The 20,583-nt window shown below is 41.5% G+C and overlaps 1 protein-coding gene across 1 annotated transcript in view; it reads right to left on the bottom strand.

Moving 5' to 3' along the window:
* Nucleotides 1-20,583, bottom strand: part of arhgap21a (Rho GTPase activating protein 21a) — an 88,461-nt gene that overhangs the window by 37,077 nt on the left and 30,801 nt on the right. The window contains exons 3-4 of the mRNA XM_073488724.1: nucleotides 6,986-7,174; nucleotides 3,242-3,263 (exon numbers count right to left, since the gene is read on the bottom strand). Of these exons, the coding sequence (XP_073344825.1) occupies nucleotides 3,242-3,263; nucleotides 6,986-7,174 (211 nt within the window). The remainder of the gene's footprint in view (nucleotides 1-3,241; nucleotides 3,264-6,985; nucleotides 7,175-20,583) is intronic.

The raw sequence follows: 20,583 nt of genomic DNA, 5'->3' as shown, positions 1-20,583 counted from the left end.
CTCCACTCTGCACCTACATACTGTATATCAATGTTTACGTTAGTCTATCTGTGTACCTACGTCACTGTGTGTGGGTCAGTCTGTCTGTGTGTGTGTGTTTTCTGGAGGTTTGAAGTGTTTCCAGCGGCAACACCCAGCTAGTCAACATGCGGTCAGCAGGAATCCACCCCCCCTCTCTCCAAACACCAACAGCCTCATCACACACTGGCCCGGACTCAAGCAAATAAACTGCAGTGCAGCGAGCCGGAGAGGCTGCAGCGAAACATCACAGAGCTGACTCAGAGAAAAGCTGCAGAATGCAATTTTTTAAATAATATCAAAACAACCATGCACATGGGACGCATTATCTGTCTGGGTCTGTCCAAACCCTGACTGTTTACGTGGGTTTTTGATGATGTTACGGGTGTTTTGGGGAGTACGTCGTTTGCAGCAGTGTGCTCTGCTGTCACATAGCAACAGTAACAACTTTTAGGCATCAGTAAGGAATGCAAATATCTAAAAGTGAAAAAAAAACTTAGTCTGAGAGGGTACAGTAGTAACTGATGGGAACCGTCCATTGGCCCAACCGTAGCCCACATGGACAAAAAGTCTTCGAGGTGGAGGAAATTTGACCATCTACAATTCCATGACATCTCCATTTTTGAGAAAAAGTGTATACTATAATGCAAAACGATCAAAGAACAGATACTAAATGGACCTTGTGGTGGTTGTCTTTTGCCTCAATATTCAGGGTTTTTTGTTCAAACTGAGTACAGACTACTATTAATTAGAGTTCATCTGAAACTAAATCCTTGAATTTGGGCTTTAATTTCAACTATTTTAAGTAAATGAGGTTAGAGTGCAGTTAAAAGGACAGCTTGGCTTTCTAGTTTAGAAATTTACAACACATTAAGGTAGGATTTATTACGGGGCTTTTGTATTAGAGTGCATTAGTTTAAGCTGAGTAGACCAACAGCAATAAACTGGCAGCTAAATGTGTGTGGTTTGATGAGATTCGGAGTCATTACATTGGGAGATGACTGCCATTTTGATTTACAGAGCAGTCTGGACTCTTCGACATGGAGACAGAAGGAGCTGGTGATCGAAAAGAAAACCTATAAATGTCTATATCTCTGAGCTGGACGATTTCATCAAAAGTTACAACTATACTTTGCAGAATCTAAATGTATTTTGTCAAACTTAGATAAAAGCATCACTTGATTCTGAATTCCTATTATAAGTGTTAACTCTTATTTCATTTTGCTGCCCTTGCTGCTATCAGCTCCGTCTTTAGGGGAGCGAAGAATCACAGAATTCACGGTACAGATCGAGTCACTTAAAAGACGCCTTTCTATTTCTTCTGTAACACATTTAAAGTAAGGGACTTTTTGTCCTCGGTCTTAAATGAAAACAACTTCAAGACGAACAATGTTTATAAGGCTCATTACCGCCACCTGCTATAACAAAGCGAGAATGGAAAGAACCGGAAATGATTTAAGAGGCGCTGGATTATTGAGACAACACATAAGTATCAATGTTTCATTTGTAAATATCAAGATTATCGACAATACCAGCTGATCATGGTATCCCTTCTGTAAATTACATCACTGTGGCGAAGCAGAACCGCTTTCTCTATTTGAATATTTTATTTTATCATAATATATTATCCATCCTAAAAGCAGGTGTTTTAAATTTTGCAAGTACCAAACACTACGTCACACCACTAGTCGTTCCTGATGTCCCTTTCTGACGCTCTACTACCTGTCAGCATCATCGCCACTGCTGGGTCTCTGCGCCCTGCTGAGGGGCAAAGAAGGATTTATGAGAAGCTGAAAGCAAGCCAAGTGACTTCCTGTGGCAGCGGGAGAGCTCTCCAGGCAGAGGATCATTATTCACCATCTATTGAGCTCAGGGATGAATGGTTCTCATCCACTTACCACATACTATTTAATGACACACACGGTCACACATGGCTTTTACATGACTTCTTTCAGGTAGAGTCACACAAAGGAATTCAAGTTCATATAAAGTGTAAGAATGTGTAGCCACACAAACTCCCTGCGGGGTTTCCTCTGGCCACAGCAGAGCCCAATGTGTGTGTGCGTGTTGCTTAATGTTTTGAGGCATGCGCTGAATGAAGCCGTCGGACGAGGAGGGGTTAAAATGGGTGAGGCGGGGGTAGTGTGAGGAATGTGACACCGAGGGCCAAGAGGGATGATGAGGGACACTTACAGGAATCTCTCAATTTCCCGTCGAGAGCCGTTTAAGAATCAGAATTATCACAAACTGCTGCGCTCACGCTCTTCTAACCCCGGATTCTTCACTTCTTTCACCGTCCACACACGCCATAACAGTTCACTGAAGCACACCTGGTAGGGCTTTGGGTTCATTACAAGCCAAACAAACAGCTTACGATGATTAAATTCTGCATTTATCCTATTTAAGAAAAACCTGGTGCATTTCCCAGAAAAGTTTGTTTTTAAAGAGAAACGATCTACCAAACACTGAGCTTGGATACATAAACTGGAGTATGGGGAACATCCTTTTTGTGTTACATCACTTAAAAAACACATAAAGTGGATATTTATTTAAATAAAAAAAGCACTAATTTATTTCTTTAAGACCGCACTGTTGCTTTCTGCCCATGTACACGTGCTTTGTGCTCCTACATGCGCCACAGACATGAGATGCAGGGCCGTTTAAGAAGGCTTCTGATGAGGTGCAGCAGAGAAATCGTCCTGCATTCATGCTGGGCTGCAGACGTGAGCTGAATACTGAGGGACTGGGAGGACGAGCTGGATGCTCTGAGGAATGCTGAGGCCTTGCCAAGCGAACAGCACAGCTCTGGCTGCCACTCTGAAGAGGAAGGACTAACGCGTATAACAGTGTCTGCAGAAGGGACCGCTTCACCTGCAGCATGTGTTTACACCGACTTTAGCACCAATCCTGAGCCAAATCAGTGCATTCATGAAGCTATCAATGGGACTGAAGTGCCAAAGCTAATGACATTTTTAGACAAAGGCACCCAACAATCACCAAAATGCATCTATATCAATCCAGGAGGAGCGATAATGCATTAGAGTAATGGACTGTCAATCCTAATTTGATCCCTATTCTGTGGAGCTACTGAAGAATAGCTGGGAGTTAATGGTTTCCGTGCTTTTCGTATTGCAACACCTGAGGTCCAGGATCACAAAGCGCATCTACAAAGCATTCAGTAATTTAAAGGAAGAAAAAAAAAATGTAGTTTTTCAACACTTACCTCGACTGCCATTCTCTTCATCCTACAAGAAAGAAAGAAAAGTAAATGTCAGATGATGTGTAATTCTATTTCATTCAAGAGTTTCCCTTTTTTAGGAATTATCACTTGCACCATAATTAATAGAATACCATGTAAATTCATGTTGACAACGAAGCGCTTTCTCTTCTTCCCCAAAATGTTGTAGTGCACCTTTAATTGTTAAACTAACAGTTAGAGACAACCCTAGACGGACTGTCTCACCACCGATTGAAGGATCTGATGATCATGGAGAAAAAGAGCAGTATTCATGATCATTTAACACAGCTGTGGCAAAGGACACAAGAGAGAACAACATGATTCAGATCAAACCCTGTGACAAAAAAAAGCCACTTCATAGCCATGTTTGTGTTTATTCAATTTCCTCAACACATTAAACCTTAATTTCCCTGCGAGCCTCAGTTAAAATCCACACTCCAGCTTTAATCCACTTCCCCCCCTCAGTGACACATATGTTCTCCATGTATCCTTTAAGACTCACTGCTGCTCTCCCAAGGCTTTCCTTAAGATGGTCTTCAAGCTAACCCCAATATCCTCCAAATTGCGATTAATCAAGGGCTTCAATCCAAGACCCTAAAAGTAATTACAATGAAATGTGACCAATGCAGGAGGATGGGGATTTTTTTTCCCTCTCCCTCTTGTCGGTTTGGGTTACGTAATGGGAGAACTGGTGAGAGTTTACAGTGAGTGTGACCTGATGGATTGAAATTCAAGGTTTCGGTTTGTATATTTCTCAGATTTGATTTATGAAAAGCCACCACAGCCGCTAAAAGACACACAGACACATTTCTGCTAAGCAACAGCTTGTTTTAGTTGTTATTTCCATTAAATGTCACAGAATTAATGTGACAAATAAATGAGAATTACGCCAACTGCTTTAATTTGACGTGGCAAGCATCTAAGACCTTTTAGCTTTTAGGAGGACAAATTTGCTAATGTCAGTTCAATCCCAAGTCCACACAGCTTTCATATCCTTTGATTAAGTTAAAACAGGATCACAGATGCACACAACGGTCCAGATTGGACTTTAAAGTAGCCGAAACAACATCGTGATACTCAAGAAGGCCTCTGGGACAATCCGTCTATCTTTTCAGTTACACAAATGTCTGAAAATCCTAACTGTTGTGCCACAGCGTCTCCTTCAGCATGCAGAAGCAACGCCAAAAGCTATAAACAGAAGGCACTATGCTAACTTTGTAGGAAATCCTTCTGTGCAAACTGGAGAGGTTGTCAAAATACACTTCAGAGGAACGTAAACCCAACTTATCCTGAATTATCACTTACAAAAACTAATAGTCAGGACGCCACGATAAGCTTTGAGAGCGCTGACTCGAAACACAGGCACATTTTCCCATTAAAGAAGCCCAGCCATATTTACCCAAAGCCCTTTAGTCTGTGCTACTCTGTGCCCATTAGGAGCCGGATGTGCTGTAACGTCAGGATTAATACCAAAGGGCACATTGGTACTGATGTTATCCAGAGGATGGCTGGCTGACTTCCCAGGTGGGATGATACAAGTCAGACAGGCTCTCATTGAATTACTGACCCTGCATGTGCATATTAATATGTACACTTCCACACCAACATCACTGCTCCTTAGTCCAGTGTCAGTGATGACAAGTGATGGCGACTCAGCAATTAAACAAATTCAATAACATCTTCAACAGATTAGATTTGAATTGATTAGGCCTATATTTCTAGAGATAACATTTAAATAACCTCCATGCTACATACTTAGTCTAGCTGGATATTTAGTGTGTGTTTAAATGTGCTATTGAAGGACCTTAAATCAAGAATCATTCTAGCTTCAACTACCAATTATTTTCATGATTTACTGATTGTTTGTTTGATAAAATGTCAGAAAAATAGGGAAAAATCACAATCAAATGTACTTTTCTTGAAATGTCTTGTTTATTCTGGTCAACAATCCAAATAGCCCAAAGATAATCAGTTTAATATGACAGGAAAAGCGGATTTTCAAACTGAGGAGATGGAAATAGTTGCTTGAAAAATGACTTCAAACGATTAATTATCAAAATAGTTGGTCGCTGCAGTTTTACCAGAATGAATGGAGATTTGAAGTGGAAACTTATTTCAGTAACCTCTAGTTCAGGATGTAAAAACCCCATTCATTTTTCCTATAGACACAGTTATGTGACTTACAGTTGGAGAAAACTAAGTCACTTGATTTAATCATCAGTACAAAAGAAATTAAAAACTGCATTAAAAAATATGTTATTTAATTTTTTTCTTTAAAAGGTCAAATGTACAGGCGAAGGTGAGTTGTTACCCAAGAGTCCTAAAGTCTATTTCTATTAAAAAAATTAAAAAAAACATCCAAAAACCCAAAAATTACATAACATGAACTGCTAACGCTGGGCCTAAGCTTGAAATTATGGTTTTGGACAGAACTGGAAACACAATAGCTTCGCTTTTAAACTCTGTCAACAACTGTAGCAGCATGTTTTGTTTCCAGCTACAACAGAGAAGCCTTTTGAATTTGTTTCAGCTCTGATCCGTTTCTCAATGCCAACAATGACCAAGACTTTCGGGTACTGTAGTATATGGCGCTGTTTGCCATACTAACAAGATAAGATTTCTCTGAAACCAAATGGAAATAATTATAATTGTGGACGTAACATAAACTACGGGTGAGGTGATTAATCAGCTTGGCCAATTAATTGGCACTGAGGGGATGTCACCAATTTATAATTATTTTGGTATATTACTTTGAGTTTGATGTTCAGTGATCCAAATGTATTTATTGATTTATTCAGGTATTTATTACTTTGACTTCAACAGTTATTAAGAGTTATCCAGTTACTAACTACCACTGAGGATATCATTAAAATAATAATTTAAAATGGGAACACAGAATGGGGAAAAACCCTTCCTCCCACTTCACAACTCTGCAGCACAAAGGAAACTCATCACAGCTGGAACAAATTACAACATGTGGTGAAAAAGCTTCAGAAAGATCTCAGCAAAAATAGTACACTATGATCACTAGTACATACTGTATCCTGAGGAGACACATGTCCCAACAGCACTAAATACTCTGGTGTTTGTTTAGGGTGTTCAAATAGCAGCTGAAAGTCATAATTCTGATATTGTTCCCCCTCATGTCACACAAATCAAAAGATTTCTAATCACTGCAGACATTTGAAAAAAGCTAAATAAAGGCACATTTCATGATAAAAATCTGCAACACTGACCAGTAGTCATAATTTTAGCTCCCTTGACTGCGAGGCCAGAGTTAAAACAGAGGACAGAATCACCACCGTCTAATTTGAAGTGTATAAAGCACTGACTATAGTACAGTTAAACAGAGGTATGGATCAGCTATGAGATAATGCATTTTGGTCCCAAAAGTCTTTCATTTTTCCTTAAACTATAAATCAAAACCAAGATTTCTTTCCTTAAACAGCTGTGGTCGGAGCTTATTTCATCTGCTTCTAATATATCGTCTCTTTAAGCAAGGATTTAAATGACAGTGTCTTAAATTAAGTCAGATCCTCCTGCCTGCCTGAGGCTTACATCACTTGATTCAACAAAAGTTTATTTACTTTGGAAACGTCAGTAGTTTTTCTTTTGCCAGCGGTCAGAATTTCTTGGTTATTTTAAAATGTATTCAGCTCCAAATTGCACTAGATGGATGTTTTGTTTTGTTTTACTTATGTCTTAATGTCGTCAGAGATGTTATGTCACCTTCAGAGAGTTGTGGACGGCAGACTCAGGCGGGTAGACGATGAAGTGTCGCAGTGTGAAGCCGAAGCCCTGGGAAGTTCGCCGCAGGTGAAGTGTCTTGGGCCCCGGCCAGGAAAAAGGCTCCTCCTCTGGGCCGGGAGAAGCCGCGGCCGACGCCTCGCTCTGATCGCGCCCATCCTTCTGCTTGGCCTGAACGAAGAACAGACAAACAGGAATGTCAGTTTTGAGCTTCAGAACATATACAGTGTGAAAATATGCGTATTTGTTGACTAGACAGATGAGAAAATTGTTACCACACTCATTTCTGCTATTATTAACCAAAAGCTAGTTAGCTTAGCATAATGCGTGTTTGGTTTTCCAATAAACAAGATATTACTTGTTAATTAGTAAGCTTTAAAGGTACATTTGCGCAGTTTTCATTACAGTGGAAAGGACCAGGCTACCTGTTTCCAGTCTTTATGCTAAGCTAAGCAAAGCTAACCTGCTGCTGGGAGTAGCTTCATATTTAGCGAACAGATGTGAGTATGGTATTAATTTTCTTATCTAACTCTTTTTAACCAAGTTCATGAGTGCAAAATCTAGGGAAAAAAGTTTAGTTCATTGTTGCTCAACATTGTGTCCTGCAACGTTTTTGCCTGCTCGGACTTTCAGGAGGCAATCAATTGAAAGAATCCCATATTTAACAAGAAAATATCTATCTTGGGACCCCTTGGGCAGTTGACAACGCATGTTGGGTTACGGTAAGATGCTTTAGATGATGCAACGCTCCCCAGCAAAGAAAACAAATGTGGTTGGGAAAATAATGACACACGGATAGTAAAATACCACATGTTCACTGCTGAGAACCAAAAAGAGTACAGTCACTCATTTCACTTCATCCCTGGTAATTGTGTAAAGAAAAGTGGTTTTGCTAAAACAATGAAAAGTGTGTTTTCACAGATGAAACCGCCCATGGCTCAACTCGATCTGAAAACACAAGAAATCCCCTGTTGAGGATTCGTCACAGTTATAAGGCTACGTTATGTTGTTTCTACTGAATAACAAGGTGTCACTTTGTCAAGGTTTTGGGAATAGTAAGAGAGAGTAAACAAAAGGGTTTATTGTTAGAAGACTGTAGTGTGCTTCTGTGTTAAGTAATATTGCATAAATGGATGATTACATAATGATCTTGGACCGTAACCTGCTTATTTTCGTGGAACACATTTGACCTGCAATCTTTCTGCTTTCTGTTGTCACAAATTGATGACCGGACAAAATTTCAGAATATATCTTAACTTATTTCCACCATATCATTAGTTTGTTGTGGGATTTTTATTAATTAATGATTTCTATAATCATGTATAACATTCGCTTAAAGCATTAAAAACTGGACCAAGCGCTGACTGAAACACAGCGTGTCTTCTTATGCTGTTACTATAGTTGCTTTTACTCGCTGGCTTCTTACCACAAGACCTGAAAAAATATATGTGCTGGGTTTTAAAAGAAAAAAAAGTATTTCCAATTCAAATCTATCCTTATCGGAATGACATGACATTTAAAAAGTCCTGAGGTCGATCTTTTCATATACCTTTTCCTGCGGATGTGCATCACATTTTTTCTTTTGGTCAATAAATCTCTGAATGCTATGGACGAATATTGAACGTTAATATTTTTTAATAATGTGACAGGTTAGAGGGTTCCTTGGACAATATAAAGCATTAGGTCCCTCATAATCGCTTTCATATCCAAGCAAATTGAATCTGAAGTATCCCAAACTGCCTGGATGTTGAATCGGAAATCAAACTGAATGGAATCGGGACCTTGTTAATCGTAATTAAACTGATTCAGGAAATCCAAAAAGATAAAATTTGCATTTGTAATACTACATTGTGAACACCAAATGAGTTTAAATCAGCAGGAGGAGAGCTAGTTAGCTGTTAAGCAGCCGGTGGGCAACAGAGTTGTGCAGATGGTTTTAGCTAACAACGACAACAGCTAACGGAGCTAAACAAACAGCAGGACTGAGAGTTTCTGTGTCCAGAGGAACATGAAGCCTTAAACAGAGAACTGCAGTTTAAAAGTTTACAGTAAATACATATAGAAGAAATGCAGAAGAAACTCATTCTCACTCAACACATCCAGTAGTAGTAGTTTTCCTGAGATGAAAACTGTTCAAATGTTGGTGGCAAAGGCAAAAAAGGCAGTCAAATAATTTTGTTCCTAAGTTGTGGTTCATGTCAGCAATCGCAATGTCTGTCAACATAATCAGGACTGTCATTTCAGCCACATTTGTGCCGCCTAGAGCTCCACACAACCTTACATATGGCTTTAGTTATTGCACATTTGGAGCTTTGCAGGGCTATTTGGCGTGTTTGCATGATGACAGACTTATCTCCTACATTCCTACTGTGACTAACACGGGATGAAAACAACCCTTAAACGCTGGCAGCTTGCGTAACTTTACGTTCATGCCGACATAACAACACATGCTCCACATGAGCAGCAAATTGTTGATGTTAAATGTTCTATAACAAAAGGAACAAAGTGTTTACGCTGAATCAGAGCACTGTGAGTCAGTTTAGTGTACGTTCACGACCCTCGTTTCCTGAAGATGATGTGAGGAGACCAAAGAAAAACACGGTGCACAAACACACAGGGAGTATGGGTGGTCATGTGTTAGATCTTATCTTAGTGATTGTATTGCGATGAAAAGCTCCACAGTATGATGAAAGGCTGCGGCTACTGATTATTTTGATTATTGATTCACTGAGAAAATATTCTGTAGATTAGTGACTAATCGTTTGGTCCATTAAAAAAATGTGAAAATGTCCATCACCGATTCCCAGCATCCAAGGTGCTGGGAATTGGTGATGTCAGATGTTGTGTTTTGTCCATAACACCAAAAATATTCAGTTTATTATCACAGAAATAGAAAGAAAGATACAAGGTACTCACATTTTAATGGAGAACAGAAGCTGTTAGTGAATTTTTTGCCAGTTTTGCTTGAAAAAATAACTTTTAACAAGACAATTAAACAGCCACATCAGGCGGGTAAGGATGAAAGGATTAGATTTTTGTTTTAATGATATCAAAAAAGTCCCCCAAAATACTGTTCTAACGTCTCAAATGATGTTGATGATGGATGGATCGGACTGATGGTTTGACAAATCAATAAATCTCAATATGTCACAATGGACTCTGGGAAACTGTGATGGATATTTTAGAGACCAAATGACTCCATCAACAAAATAACTAGCAGATTAACTTAGGATGAAAATGACTGATAGTTGCAGCCAAACAGCCCAAAGAAGAACCAATTTATTGAAGAGTTTGTATATTTTGGTGTTTAAAGTGGCAACAGACAACTTTCCCCCCTGGCGTTTCCAAGTGGTATTATTGTTGGTGCTGCTGTTGCAAAGACAACTGGATCGTCTCAGTTTTCCCCAGAATCACAAATGACGTAACGTGATAGTGAGGTTTATTGGGTTGGGAACCAATGTAAACGCGGATGGTTTCATCAATCTATATCCATTACATTGTGCAATCAATATTTACTATATATGATATGCTGAAGCAGAAAACTCATCTGTTGCCAGTTTAAAGTAAATAATCCTAATCATGAATACATTATCCGAGATTTACAACTCCATTTGTAATCTATGTTTCTTAGTTGTTTTCTTTCCAAAACCTTTTAAGGAACTTTACAACCAACCATAAATGCAGAAATTGGGAAATAAGTCTATAACCCTTAATCACAGCGACTTCATATTGCGCCATCACTGACAAACATTCTGACCTCTCCTGCTGCGCTGAGCAGTCTGAGCAGTGAGACTTCTGTCACATCCATCATCAAAGTCATGATGGAGCCGAACCACTGCACCACAGGGCGTGCGTTAGTGGTTATTGCTAACACCACCACAGTGACTCTGAGCTACGAGAGCCTGCCAAGAGTTTCAGCCCTGACCCAGGATCTCTCTACAGGCTCTTCTCCTACCAAAATACATCTTAGGTGTGGATCCAAAACAAAGACGCCCCTCTGGCTTCTCTCTCTACACCTTCTCCTCAGCTTGTCTGGGAGCAGCAGATGTAGGGGCCTCCGGAGAGCGGGATGGGTGTGGGCTTAATGGTATGACTGGTGAAATCACCAGCAATACCCGAGTGGTGTGGAGCTGGAAGTGAGCCACAGTCCACAATGTAGAGAGGAGCGGAGAGGAGAGGAAGAGCTGACGCGTCAACTCAGCTGTTTGTTTTGATTTCGAGCTTAATATTTAATGCTGTATTACGCAACAGCTTGGCCATTTGCTTTCAATTGCCCCATTTTCCATCTCCTTTCTCTATATGTAACAAGCTGAATTATACAGCAGGAGGGAAAACTACAGCTGGTATAGATTCCCACAAAACAGGCATATTCAAAAAGGTACAATACTGTAAATCTGGTCCAAACAAGCTTGCACAATCACCTGATAATACGACTCAATTATGCATGCAATCTGTTCATCAAAACACTCACCATTATGTGCACACTGAGGGTTTGATCCACATGCTGCCATATGGTGCCCTGGCCTGCAGGATGGTGCATTTGCATGCCTGTCCCTGCTTCTTTATGTATATGAGATGAGGAATTTGAATGACATTACGCGTGGACTCGGTGCTATTCATTTTCTTTTTTTTACTTAAAGTCTGTGAGTCACTCCTGAGCAGTCTGACCTCATGGATCTACCTCTTTCACTCCCTCTTGCCTTGTCTTTCCAAGCTTCACTCCCTCCCAGACCACAGACTTCAACATTAGTCACACTCATCCACTATACTGTTGGAAAAATATGCCTCTGAGTCCCTACTTTCGATCCACAATGATTTAATTCCCTTAAGACCATACGACATTAAAAAGTCATGGCTGTTTGGAAAATAAACAATATCTTCCGCTGACAGTGTACAGAGAAGTGTCACTCTGAAACTACCAAAGGGAACAACAATAAACGAAACCTAAAACCCAAACACACAGACACACACACACACACACACACACACACACACACACACACACACACACACACACACACACTCCAGTTACAAAAGATATCGGTCAGTGAAACAGGACTACCCTGCCGCTGGAGAGCAGGATGACGCACTCAAAATTCCTCAGACAGCACAACAAAGTGTAGCTGCCCTGAACCTCTCCTATGTAAACCTATATGCCTCTGCCACACGCTGATATCGCCTAAACACACATTTCCCTTGCACCTCCTCAAATAGGATGCTCTCCATCTCCATCTCCATCCTTACCCGAGATCGCACGCAGTTCTTCCTGGAGGCTTCCCTAAGCCGAGCCCAGGACACGCTGCGGTTGGGACTGGTGAGCCCCAGTTCCACCTCTCCCCAGTAGGCTCTGGCCAAAAGCTGGAACCAGAGACAGTACGGCTCCGACAGGCAGCCGTCCACACCGGCCAGACGAGCCCAGGGACACCCTCCAGAGGATGGGGAAGGAGAGAGGGAGCAGCAGCCTTCAGCGTTCACGTCCACATCCCGCAGGTCTGGGTGATCCTTCAGAGGAACCGGCTTACAGCCTGGAGGGAGCCCGTTCCTCTGGGCCAGCATGGCATATCCAGGTCCTCAAAAATGTGGTTTCTGTCTCTTTTACTTACTCTTTCCTTCGCGATAGCTTACTCCAAATTCTTCCTCGAGTCCATGTTGCACCTTCCTCCTCCGTCAGTCTGTCTTTAACCGTCTATTCTGGTCTCAGTCTGGAGAAACAGGGCTGTTCCTCTGGGCGTCCCACAGACACATGATGTTTCCACTCAGCCGAGAGGAGAAGCGCAGCGGCTGAGTGCACTGCAGAGAAGCCCAGGCCGACTGACTGACGCACCCACCCACTCACCACACAAAACTCTCTCTGAAGTATGCACACACACATTCACATACACACACCAGGCGGCCTGAAGTGAGTCCTCTCCCTTTCCTCTCTCCTCTCTCTCTTTCCCTAACTCACCTCTCCTGCTGCCAACCTTTAAAAGTTTTAGCACACGCACGCTAATAGGCTCACGTGTTCGAGGCTTATCAATAAATCATAAGAACAAATGAAAGGGGAAGACAGGAGGCACACACAAGCTAAAAGGTAAATACAAGGAACGTTCTGGAAGTTTTGAGAGAAGCAGCACAAAGTTGCTATCTGCCAGCAGAACTTGGATTGTTTTCACAGCCGGGGGAGGAAGTCAAGTGGGGCTAATACAGATAAGGAAGCATATGTGTTCAGTGAAATCTATAAAGGCACACAAACGTAAAGCCGACCCTCCCTCCTCCGCATGCACGCAGCTCATCTGGCAGCTACAAAGGATTAATGTCTGTGTGGCAGACTTGGTGGTCAGAGAGACGTCCAGGAGTTGCTTCAACACACAGTGACTTATTTGTTTATTCAACAAGGACCATACAGATAAATATTGTTACGTAAGGATGAAAAAGCAACAGATGGAATGTATATAAGGCCTCTAGGTAAAGCTCATTTGCAGCTCCAGCCCTGGTTAGGCTTTTGTAGTCACTCCCAGATACCAGACACAATTTCATAAAAACTGCCCTACAGTATCTGACACTGTTAAAGAAAGTGAGAAAAATGTCCTGGATCCGGCCCTTTATCAGGATCCGCACCAAAACTTAATGGGGTCTATTCTGGGCAGAGACCCATCCTCCATCCAAGTTTTGTGGAAATCTGTTCAGTAGTTTTTGTGTGATCCTGCTGACAAACCCACCAACCAGCCAGCAAATATACACGGGTGAAAACATAACCTCTTTGGCGAAGATTATAAAAGGACAGCCGTTGGAAGAGAGATGACAGAGTTTCATGGATCATTTCAGGTGTTACACAGCGTAGGCTAAAAATAGTCTTAAGCAGAGTTGGGTGATTAACTTTTCAATCAAATGGCAGAGATTTGTAAGCCAGTGAAGAGGTTGCTCTACCGAGAAAACATTAACATTTTTAAAGTCTGTCTTAAAACCGTACTCACATGCTCGTAGATACATTGGAAGCACTGTTGGACACTTAGGCTTTTCTTTCTCTTGTCCGTATTGAAAGCAAAAATGATCTCTTTTTAATAGCGTTTCCAGTTCTGCCAGATCTGTGTTCAGTGGTTTGATTTAATGTGAACCCAGTAGACCGATATTTGTTCTGGCAAACTGAAATATTAAACTTAGGAATGCACATTTTGCTTCAAAATGATTTTTTAAAATATTTTTTTCAGCCAAAAAACAATCATAACGTGTTTTTCAAGGCCAATAACTTTATTCTAACCTGTAGTTCATTCACAGCTGAGGGTAAGAAAGGCTAAGATGTAGTGAGCAAAGATGGATGATTTAAAAATCTATAACTCTAAAAAGATTTGTTGTGGCCAGTCTTCATGTTCGTCTTTATAAGATAAAAGTAAGCCGTCAGTTTCTGCTAGACATCGTCGGGAGGAAAGAAAACAAGCTGAAACCTGTACAAATAAAGACACCTTGGAGCCTTAAATTATTTTAAATGAATTCTAGGTTCAGCTAAGGGTAAAAAACTAGTACCTTGATTTTTTCAGGTATTTCATTAATTAGATTAGCAACATTTCAATCAGATTTTTCAACTAAATTTACAAAAACTACTATATGACCTAATATGTTGTTATTCAATATAAAACAGTGTTCACCCCTTTATTTATATTGCACACAACAACACTTCTAGTCCACCCACACAGCTGCTCTTCTCAAGATTGTCTAGATTACAGACTGCTTGAATGGCCGCTCCCTCACTAGTTTGTTGCATCCTAGAGTTTAGTTGACATTAAATGACTTGACGTCTAAATAGTGATTACAATTGTCCGTGTAGGTGTGCAGGGCCTTTAAGATCAGCAAAATAACATTTAGACCAAATTCACAACTCAATTAGAGCTTTCTTTTATGCAACTATGTTGACTGTGTGGAGAACTGGGTCAAGTCTACTGTCACGGACCCAAACATTACACTCTGAATCATCTAAAATGATCCTTTAATGGCTACCCTAGCCTTGAACATGATAGTCCTCATCCAGGACAATCTGCTCTGAATTAGACATTAAAGCGAACATGTAAATCTGAAACTCCACCACCTGAAACCACCAATTCTCCCTTCACACTCACCTCCTCAATCCCTCAAAGCAAGCAAACCCCTCCGAGGCTTGGCAACTGCCTTTATTTTAGGAGCAGCGAGACTGCAGGGAGTGGGATGGACACCTTTTAGTAACTCTCTCCGTCAGAGAGCAGGGCCAAAACATCCATTTAATATTTAATCGCATTTTCATCTCAGCGCTCTCTGGAGCTTCTGTGCTGCTCCAACGGCAACGCCAGGACTCTGAGCAGTGATCTAGCCTGTCACCAAATGTTGAACAAGGACAATGGATGCATCTTTAATCTCCAGGGTGAGATATTGGTTGCACAAGATTGTCCCGTAACAGTAAGTTTGCTGGTACACATCCAACAACAGCTTGTGCACGTCCGCCTGGATGACAGCGTCCGTAAATACCAATCTATTTTGATTCTGAGGAATATTTGCCATCCGAGACAGCAGAAGCGACCATGAAAACAACATCAGGAACCCAGTCGTGGAATGTTCCCCCTCTCAGCGTTTTGTTATGAGCATCTTGTTACCACATTCACTCAGCTCAATATAGTGTGTGGTGTTCTGTATGGAAAAGACGGCAGAAATAGAAGTCGCCAAAGAGACACTTGACTTTCTGGAAGCCAAAGCAAGGATTAAAGTCTCACAGGAGTCTGCAGTGTATATGTATATATAAGTGAATTTGTGAAAATATGTTCTGTTTCCGTTTTTACAAAGCATTACAAGCCCACGCTGCCATTAGAGGTACAACTTCCAGCCAAAGAATACTTCTTACCTCCATTAATACATTTCATACTGTTATAGGGTTTCACACCACATCATATATGGTCTCGAAATTCCTCTAAATCTAAAACACATGATAAGAAAAAAAGATCTTTGAATGGAATTCCTGTTGGTGCCATGCAGACCCAAAAACTAGACATGCCGCCCAGAAACACAGTGCCACAGAGCAGACCACAACAATGTCGGCCGCTGGACCAGGGTGTTCCCCCGTGGGCGCTCGTGTGATTTCATGCTTTGTGTGCGTCTCTGTGTACGTTAGAGTACAGGCTGGACATGCTACGGTTCGATGCGCATATACAGAGTAAGGAAGGATTTATGCGTGTGTGTTCTGGATTTGGATGTTTGCTTTAGGTGAGGAGGGCGGATCATGTTTTAATGTCTGGGCAGAATTTACACAGCTTTAAGGATAATTCAGGTCATCTCAGGTATTCTAGTTGCAGAGTTAAGTAAGCAGAGGAGTCATGTTCTTGTGTCTTAATGAATTGCTGTAAGCAATGCAAGGACTTTAGAGATGTGTCATGGCAATATTCATTAGCTGAACACAAAAGAGAGATAATAAAAATGTTAAAAGTATTATGAAGAGCTGTAAAATGGAGTACCCCTGATGATTTTACATCTACAACGACTACGACCCTGTTAACACTTTGACAGCTATCCATCTAAATAAAGAGTGAAGTGTAATTGCATCCAAGAAGCTTTAGAAGAGGAATGAAATCTGACACATTTGAGACAGATGTTGAAAAGTCTTTATGTGTCCACAGGATCAGTCATTTCTACGCCTCCGAGTGTCTAAGCAAGCCCTGCAATGCACGCTGGTAGTGTTGTATTACGAGAGATGGGCCTTCCTGTTGGCAGCTCCTCATTTGCTCAAATTAAAATCTGGCAACTTTACGCAAAAGTGAGATGGGTTGCCATTGGAAACTTTCATAACCCATGAAAACTAACCATTGCTGAGTTAAAGCACAGACAGATTGAGCAACACCATGGCTTATTTCTCACATAAAATGTTTACAGAAACTCATTTCGGTGAACCATTTTGGTGAAATAAGATGTTTCCAAAATAGCCGCCATGTTCGACCGGTTTGAGCAGCCATACAAAAGTGTTTATCTGATCCCTGATTAGTTCTCCTAAAACTTTTTTCTAGCTATGAAAACTAAACTGCTCAAGTGCTGAAGTTGTCTTCCTCTGTTCTGTTTAGCGGTTACCAAACAGCTTCAGGTGCATCACTGCCACTCTCTGGACTGTAGGAGGGACGATGGAGTTGCATAAATGTTGAAACAAGTGTATTGAACTGTATGTGTTTTTTTACGAGACACTTGAAATGACAAGTGCCAATTTTCCATAACTAATCAATCTGTTGAATTTTTTTTTGCAATGAGTTGATGCACTGTAAAAATGTCTGACAAGAGCAATAACTACCCTACGGATTTTCCCAGTGACATCCTCATATTGCTTATTTTGGCTGCTTGACAGTGCAAAACCCAAACGTTTTCATTTGACTTGGATATAAAACAGAAAAGCAGCAACAGGTTAATGGGATGACGGCCATGTTCAAACACACAATAAACTGGCCACAGCTCTTTAACACCAGCTAGGAAAATGCTTTGAAGAAATTTATGAGATCTCACTGAGGTGCAAATTGTAAGCAATGCTGTCCATCCCAGACGAGCAGCAAAAACAAATAAAAGCAGCGGAGAACCAATCGATTAGATCAACTCGAGCACGGCCAGAGACGCCTGTGAAATTCTACCACTGGGTGTGGAGGATTTATTGGTGAATGCGCTGTAACATTTAGAGGTTTTTGTCGCCCTCTCTGCAACGTTACCACTCACGGCTGGACCCAACACAGTGAAATTTGGTCTTGGAGTCCCCCTGCTGATAATTCTGGTAATGGCCTTGTGGCTTCACACAACATCACAAGCAGGGCCAAAGACAACATCGAGACTGTGGCTGTGGTGAAACGAAGACAAGGATGGAGAAATCGACGGGCTTTTTAGAGACTGGTGTGGGGTTTTTAAGAGTCTTTGAGATTAAATGATATTACAAATTGTGTCAGTCCAGTTTTTGCACTTGCAAAACGCTAAAGAAGCGAAACTGTTAGATGGAAAAGCTTCTGTTCAGTCACCCCAGAAAAATCCTTAAAATCCAAAACCCTAAGAGCCAAAGTTGTGTCCCCTGAGCTGTGAAACTCATTTCAGATGTTTACATTTCTGAAGAACACAACACAATGAAAGCCAGGTTGTTTCATGATGCCGTTTCATTTTAATCCACTCAAATCTTAGGGTCTCGGATTTATTAGATGATTATCTGCAGCTCTGATTTGTGTAACAAAGGAGAAAAAAGGGCCCGTGGTCTGTAAGCAGCTGACAGGATCTCTGGATGGGGATTAAAGACACAAGGCACCGACAGGCCTCTGAAAACTACAATAAGTAATGTTGAAGTCTCCACTCGGTGCTCGTGTGTGACCAACTTTATGTATCTGCGGCTGTGTGTGTCTGTGTGGGGTAGAAGAAAAGAGAAAGTCTTGCCGGAGGATTAGGCTCCATTCGGGGTGGCTTTTCAGGACTCCTGGCGGGTGTAAGATCTAATCTGGACATGCTGCATCTGGGCTCCGCGAGGTATGGCTTACTGTAACAAAGGACTGGCTAATGAGGGCCAGGGAACAGACTGCTCCCACACCACTGCACACCCATAATGCCCTTCTTCATTCGGCCCTCAGGGGGTACCGAGGGGTATGAACCCCACAATCGGCGAGCGACCCTGGGGAGGCAGCAGGCTGATCAGGCAGATACTGGAGCGGATTGATCTCGTTTCAGGCTCAGATAAGTGCCTGAATCTGAGTGTAGGAGGCAATCATGGAGTCAGGTCCTGCATATGAGGGCCTATAATATAATTTTATTGCATTCTCCTCTGCCAATACACCAGGAGCAGGGGAGGGTGTTTTGGGTGTACACAAACAAAGCCAGACTTTCTTTCCTGAGGGAAGGGAAGAAACTGAGACAATAAATGAGCAGCATGAAAGTGAGTGAGAGGAGCTGTTTGCAGTTGGGAATATTGTAAACAGCTTGCTTAAAGCAATGAAAGAAATATGAATCTGAAAGAGGCAGCATGGCGAGATTTTCCTTTTGCACAGTTTAAGGTTTGTAGCAGCAACACAAAACATATCCTGATAAGATTTTACGCAGTTTTATGTTTTAGAAAATGCTGAAAAATTAAGTCAATTAATCTTTTAGTTCTTTGACAGAACATCAAGGTGCCTACCTATCAAACGACTATATCACCTGAACCTGCAGCTCCCCTCGGCTTTACTTTCAGCTCATTGTGTAGCTGCCTGCCCAATACCACTGCTCTCCTAGCATCGTTTTTTTTAGTGAAAAGAGACCCACTGTACACTACCTGGTCAGCACCAACAGCAGACAGACAAAGTTAGAGACCAGCTGGATGAACATAGTTGAGCATTTAGAGGCCAAGATGTTCAATATTTCCCACAGAGGTTGGAGGAGACCAAAAACAGAGCTAAAAGTGAGTGAAAATTGGACCTACAGAAAGTGTAATGAGCACAATACCTGCCACTGTTGATCATTAACCTGCTTAGGACCTAGAATGGCTTCGACAACACATATATTTACTGTACATAGCAACTCCAAGGATCAATCAATGTTTTCCCTGTTTAACAAAAGAAAAGTCCTCATTCAGATATTCAGATCCTCTAACAATACAATGGCTGCCTTTTCTCATGCATGCCTTTGTTGTGAGGAGGAAGTTGGCACCAGCTATAATTTCACTTTAAGAAGCATCCAAATCAAACATAAGTCATGACGCAACAACTAACAAAAGCTACCAGTTTAACTCCCTGTGAGTCATGCCCACGACAAATTTATGAGCCAGTGTATCACTTCTCTTCCACTGGCAAAAACAAATATCAAAATTCACAGTTTGCTATGGAGACCATCTGTGTAGAGCTGAAAAGAAAACACAGGACGGCACCAAGCTTCCAAGAGACAAAAAAACAGGGGATTTCCTTCAAATCAAGTCGTGTCTGCAGAGAGGAGAGACTGATTGTTGGACACTCACCCAAAAACTAACAGGGAAGACAAAAGCCCAGAGCCCGTGGGGGTGTTTGCATGAGTTTGGCGTATTAGCGAGCTCCCCAGTGAAGGAGCACTGCTTGATCTGGACAATTGTCTCCAGAGGTCCCTTGACACTCCCAGACAAATGGCTCTGCCAATCAAGCATTCAGTAGCCGGCTCATTCACTCCTCAGCAGCTGCTCTCAGACAGCGAAAAAAGGAGCAAATACGTTTCTGATGACAGCCTCACCCCACCCCACCTCAAACACCTCTTGAATAAAAAAGCCTCTCTCTGTCGATGTTTAATTATTGCATCTCTCCTCATCACTCAGACAGTTCCCCTCAGGGAGATACCACATGGTTAAAAAGACGTGAGATGAGAAAGAGCCTCAGATCATCAGAAAGCTTTAATGAAGACACAGTTATGCTGCTGTCAGACTCACACAGTGATGTCAGATGAGCCCGCGTATGAGGACAGTATCAGAGGGTCAGCATGGATATCCTGACCTGCTTTCAAAACCCTGTTTCCAGTGAATATGTATTTTTGACTATATGATTATTACAGTGATTTTACTGTAGCATAGGTGTATCAAAATACAGTATTCTGGGTGGGAAAAAAACACAGTTCGACTTCGTCATAAATTATTAGTGGTGTCA

Source organism: Pagrus major, chromosome 19 (genome assembly GCF_040436345.1).
Source record: "Pagrus major chromosome 19, Pma_NU_1.0".
NCBI lineage: Eukaryota > Metazoa > Chordata > Actinopteri > Spariformes > Sparidae > Pagrus > Pagrus major.
The sequence above is the reverse complement of the archived record's forward strand: the minus strand, read 5'-3'. Positions and strand labels throughout refer to the sequence as shown.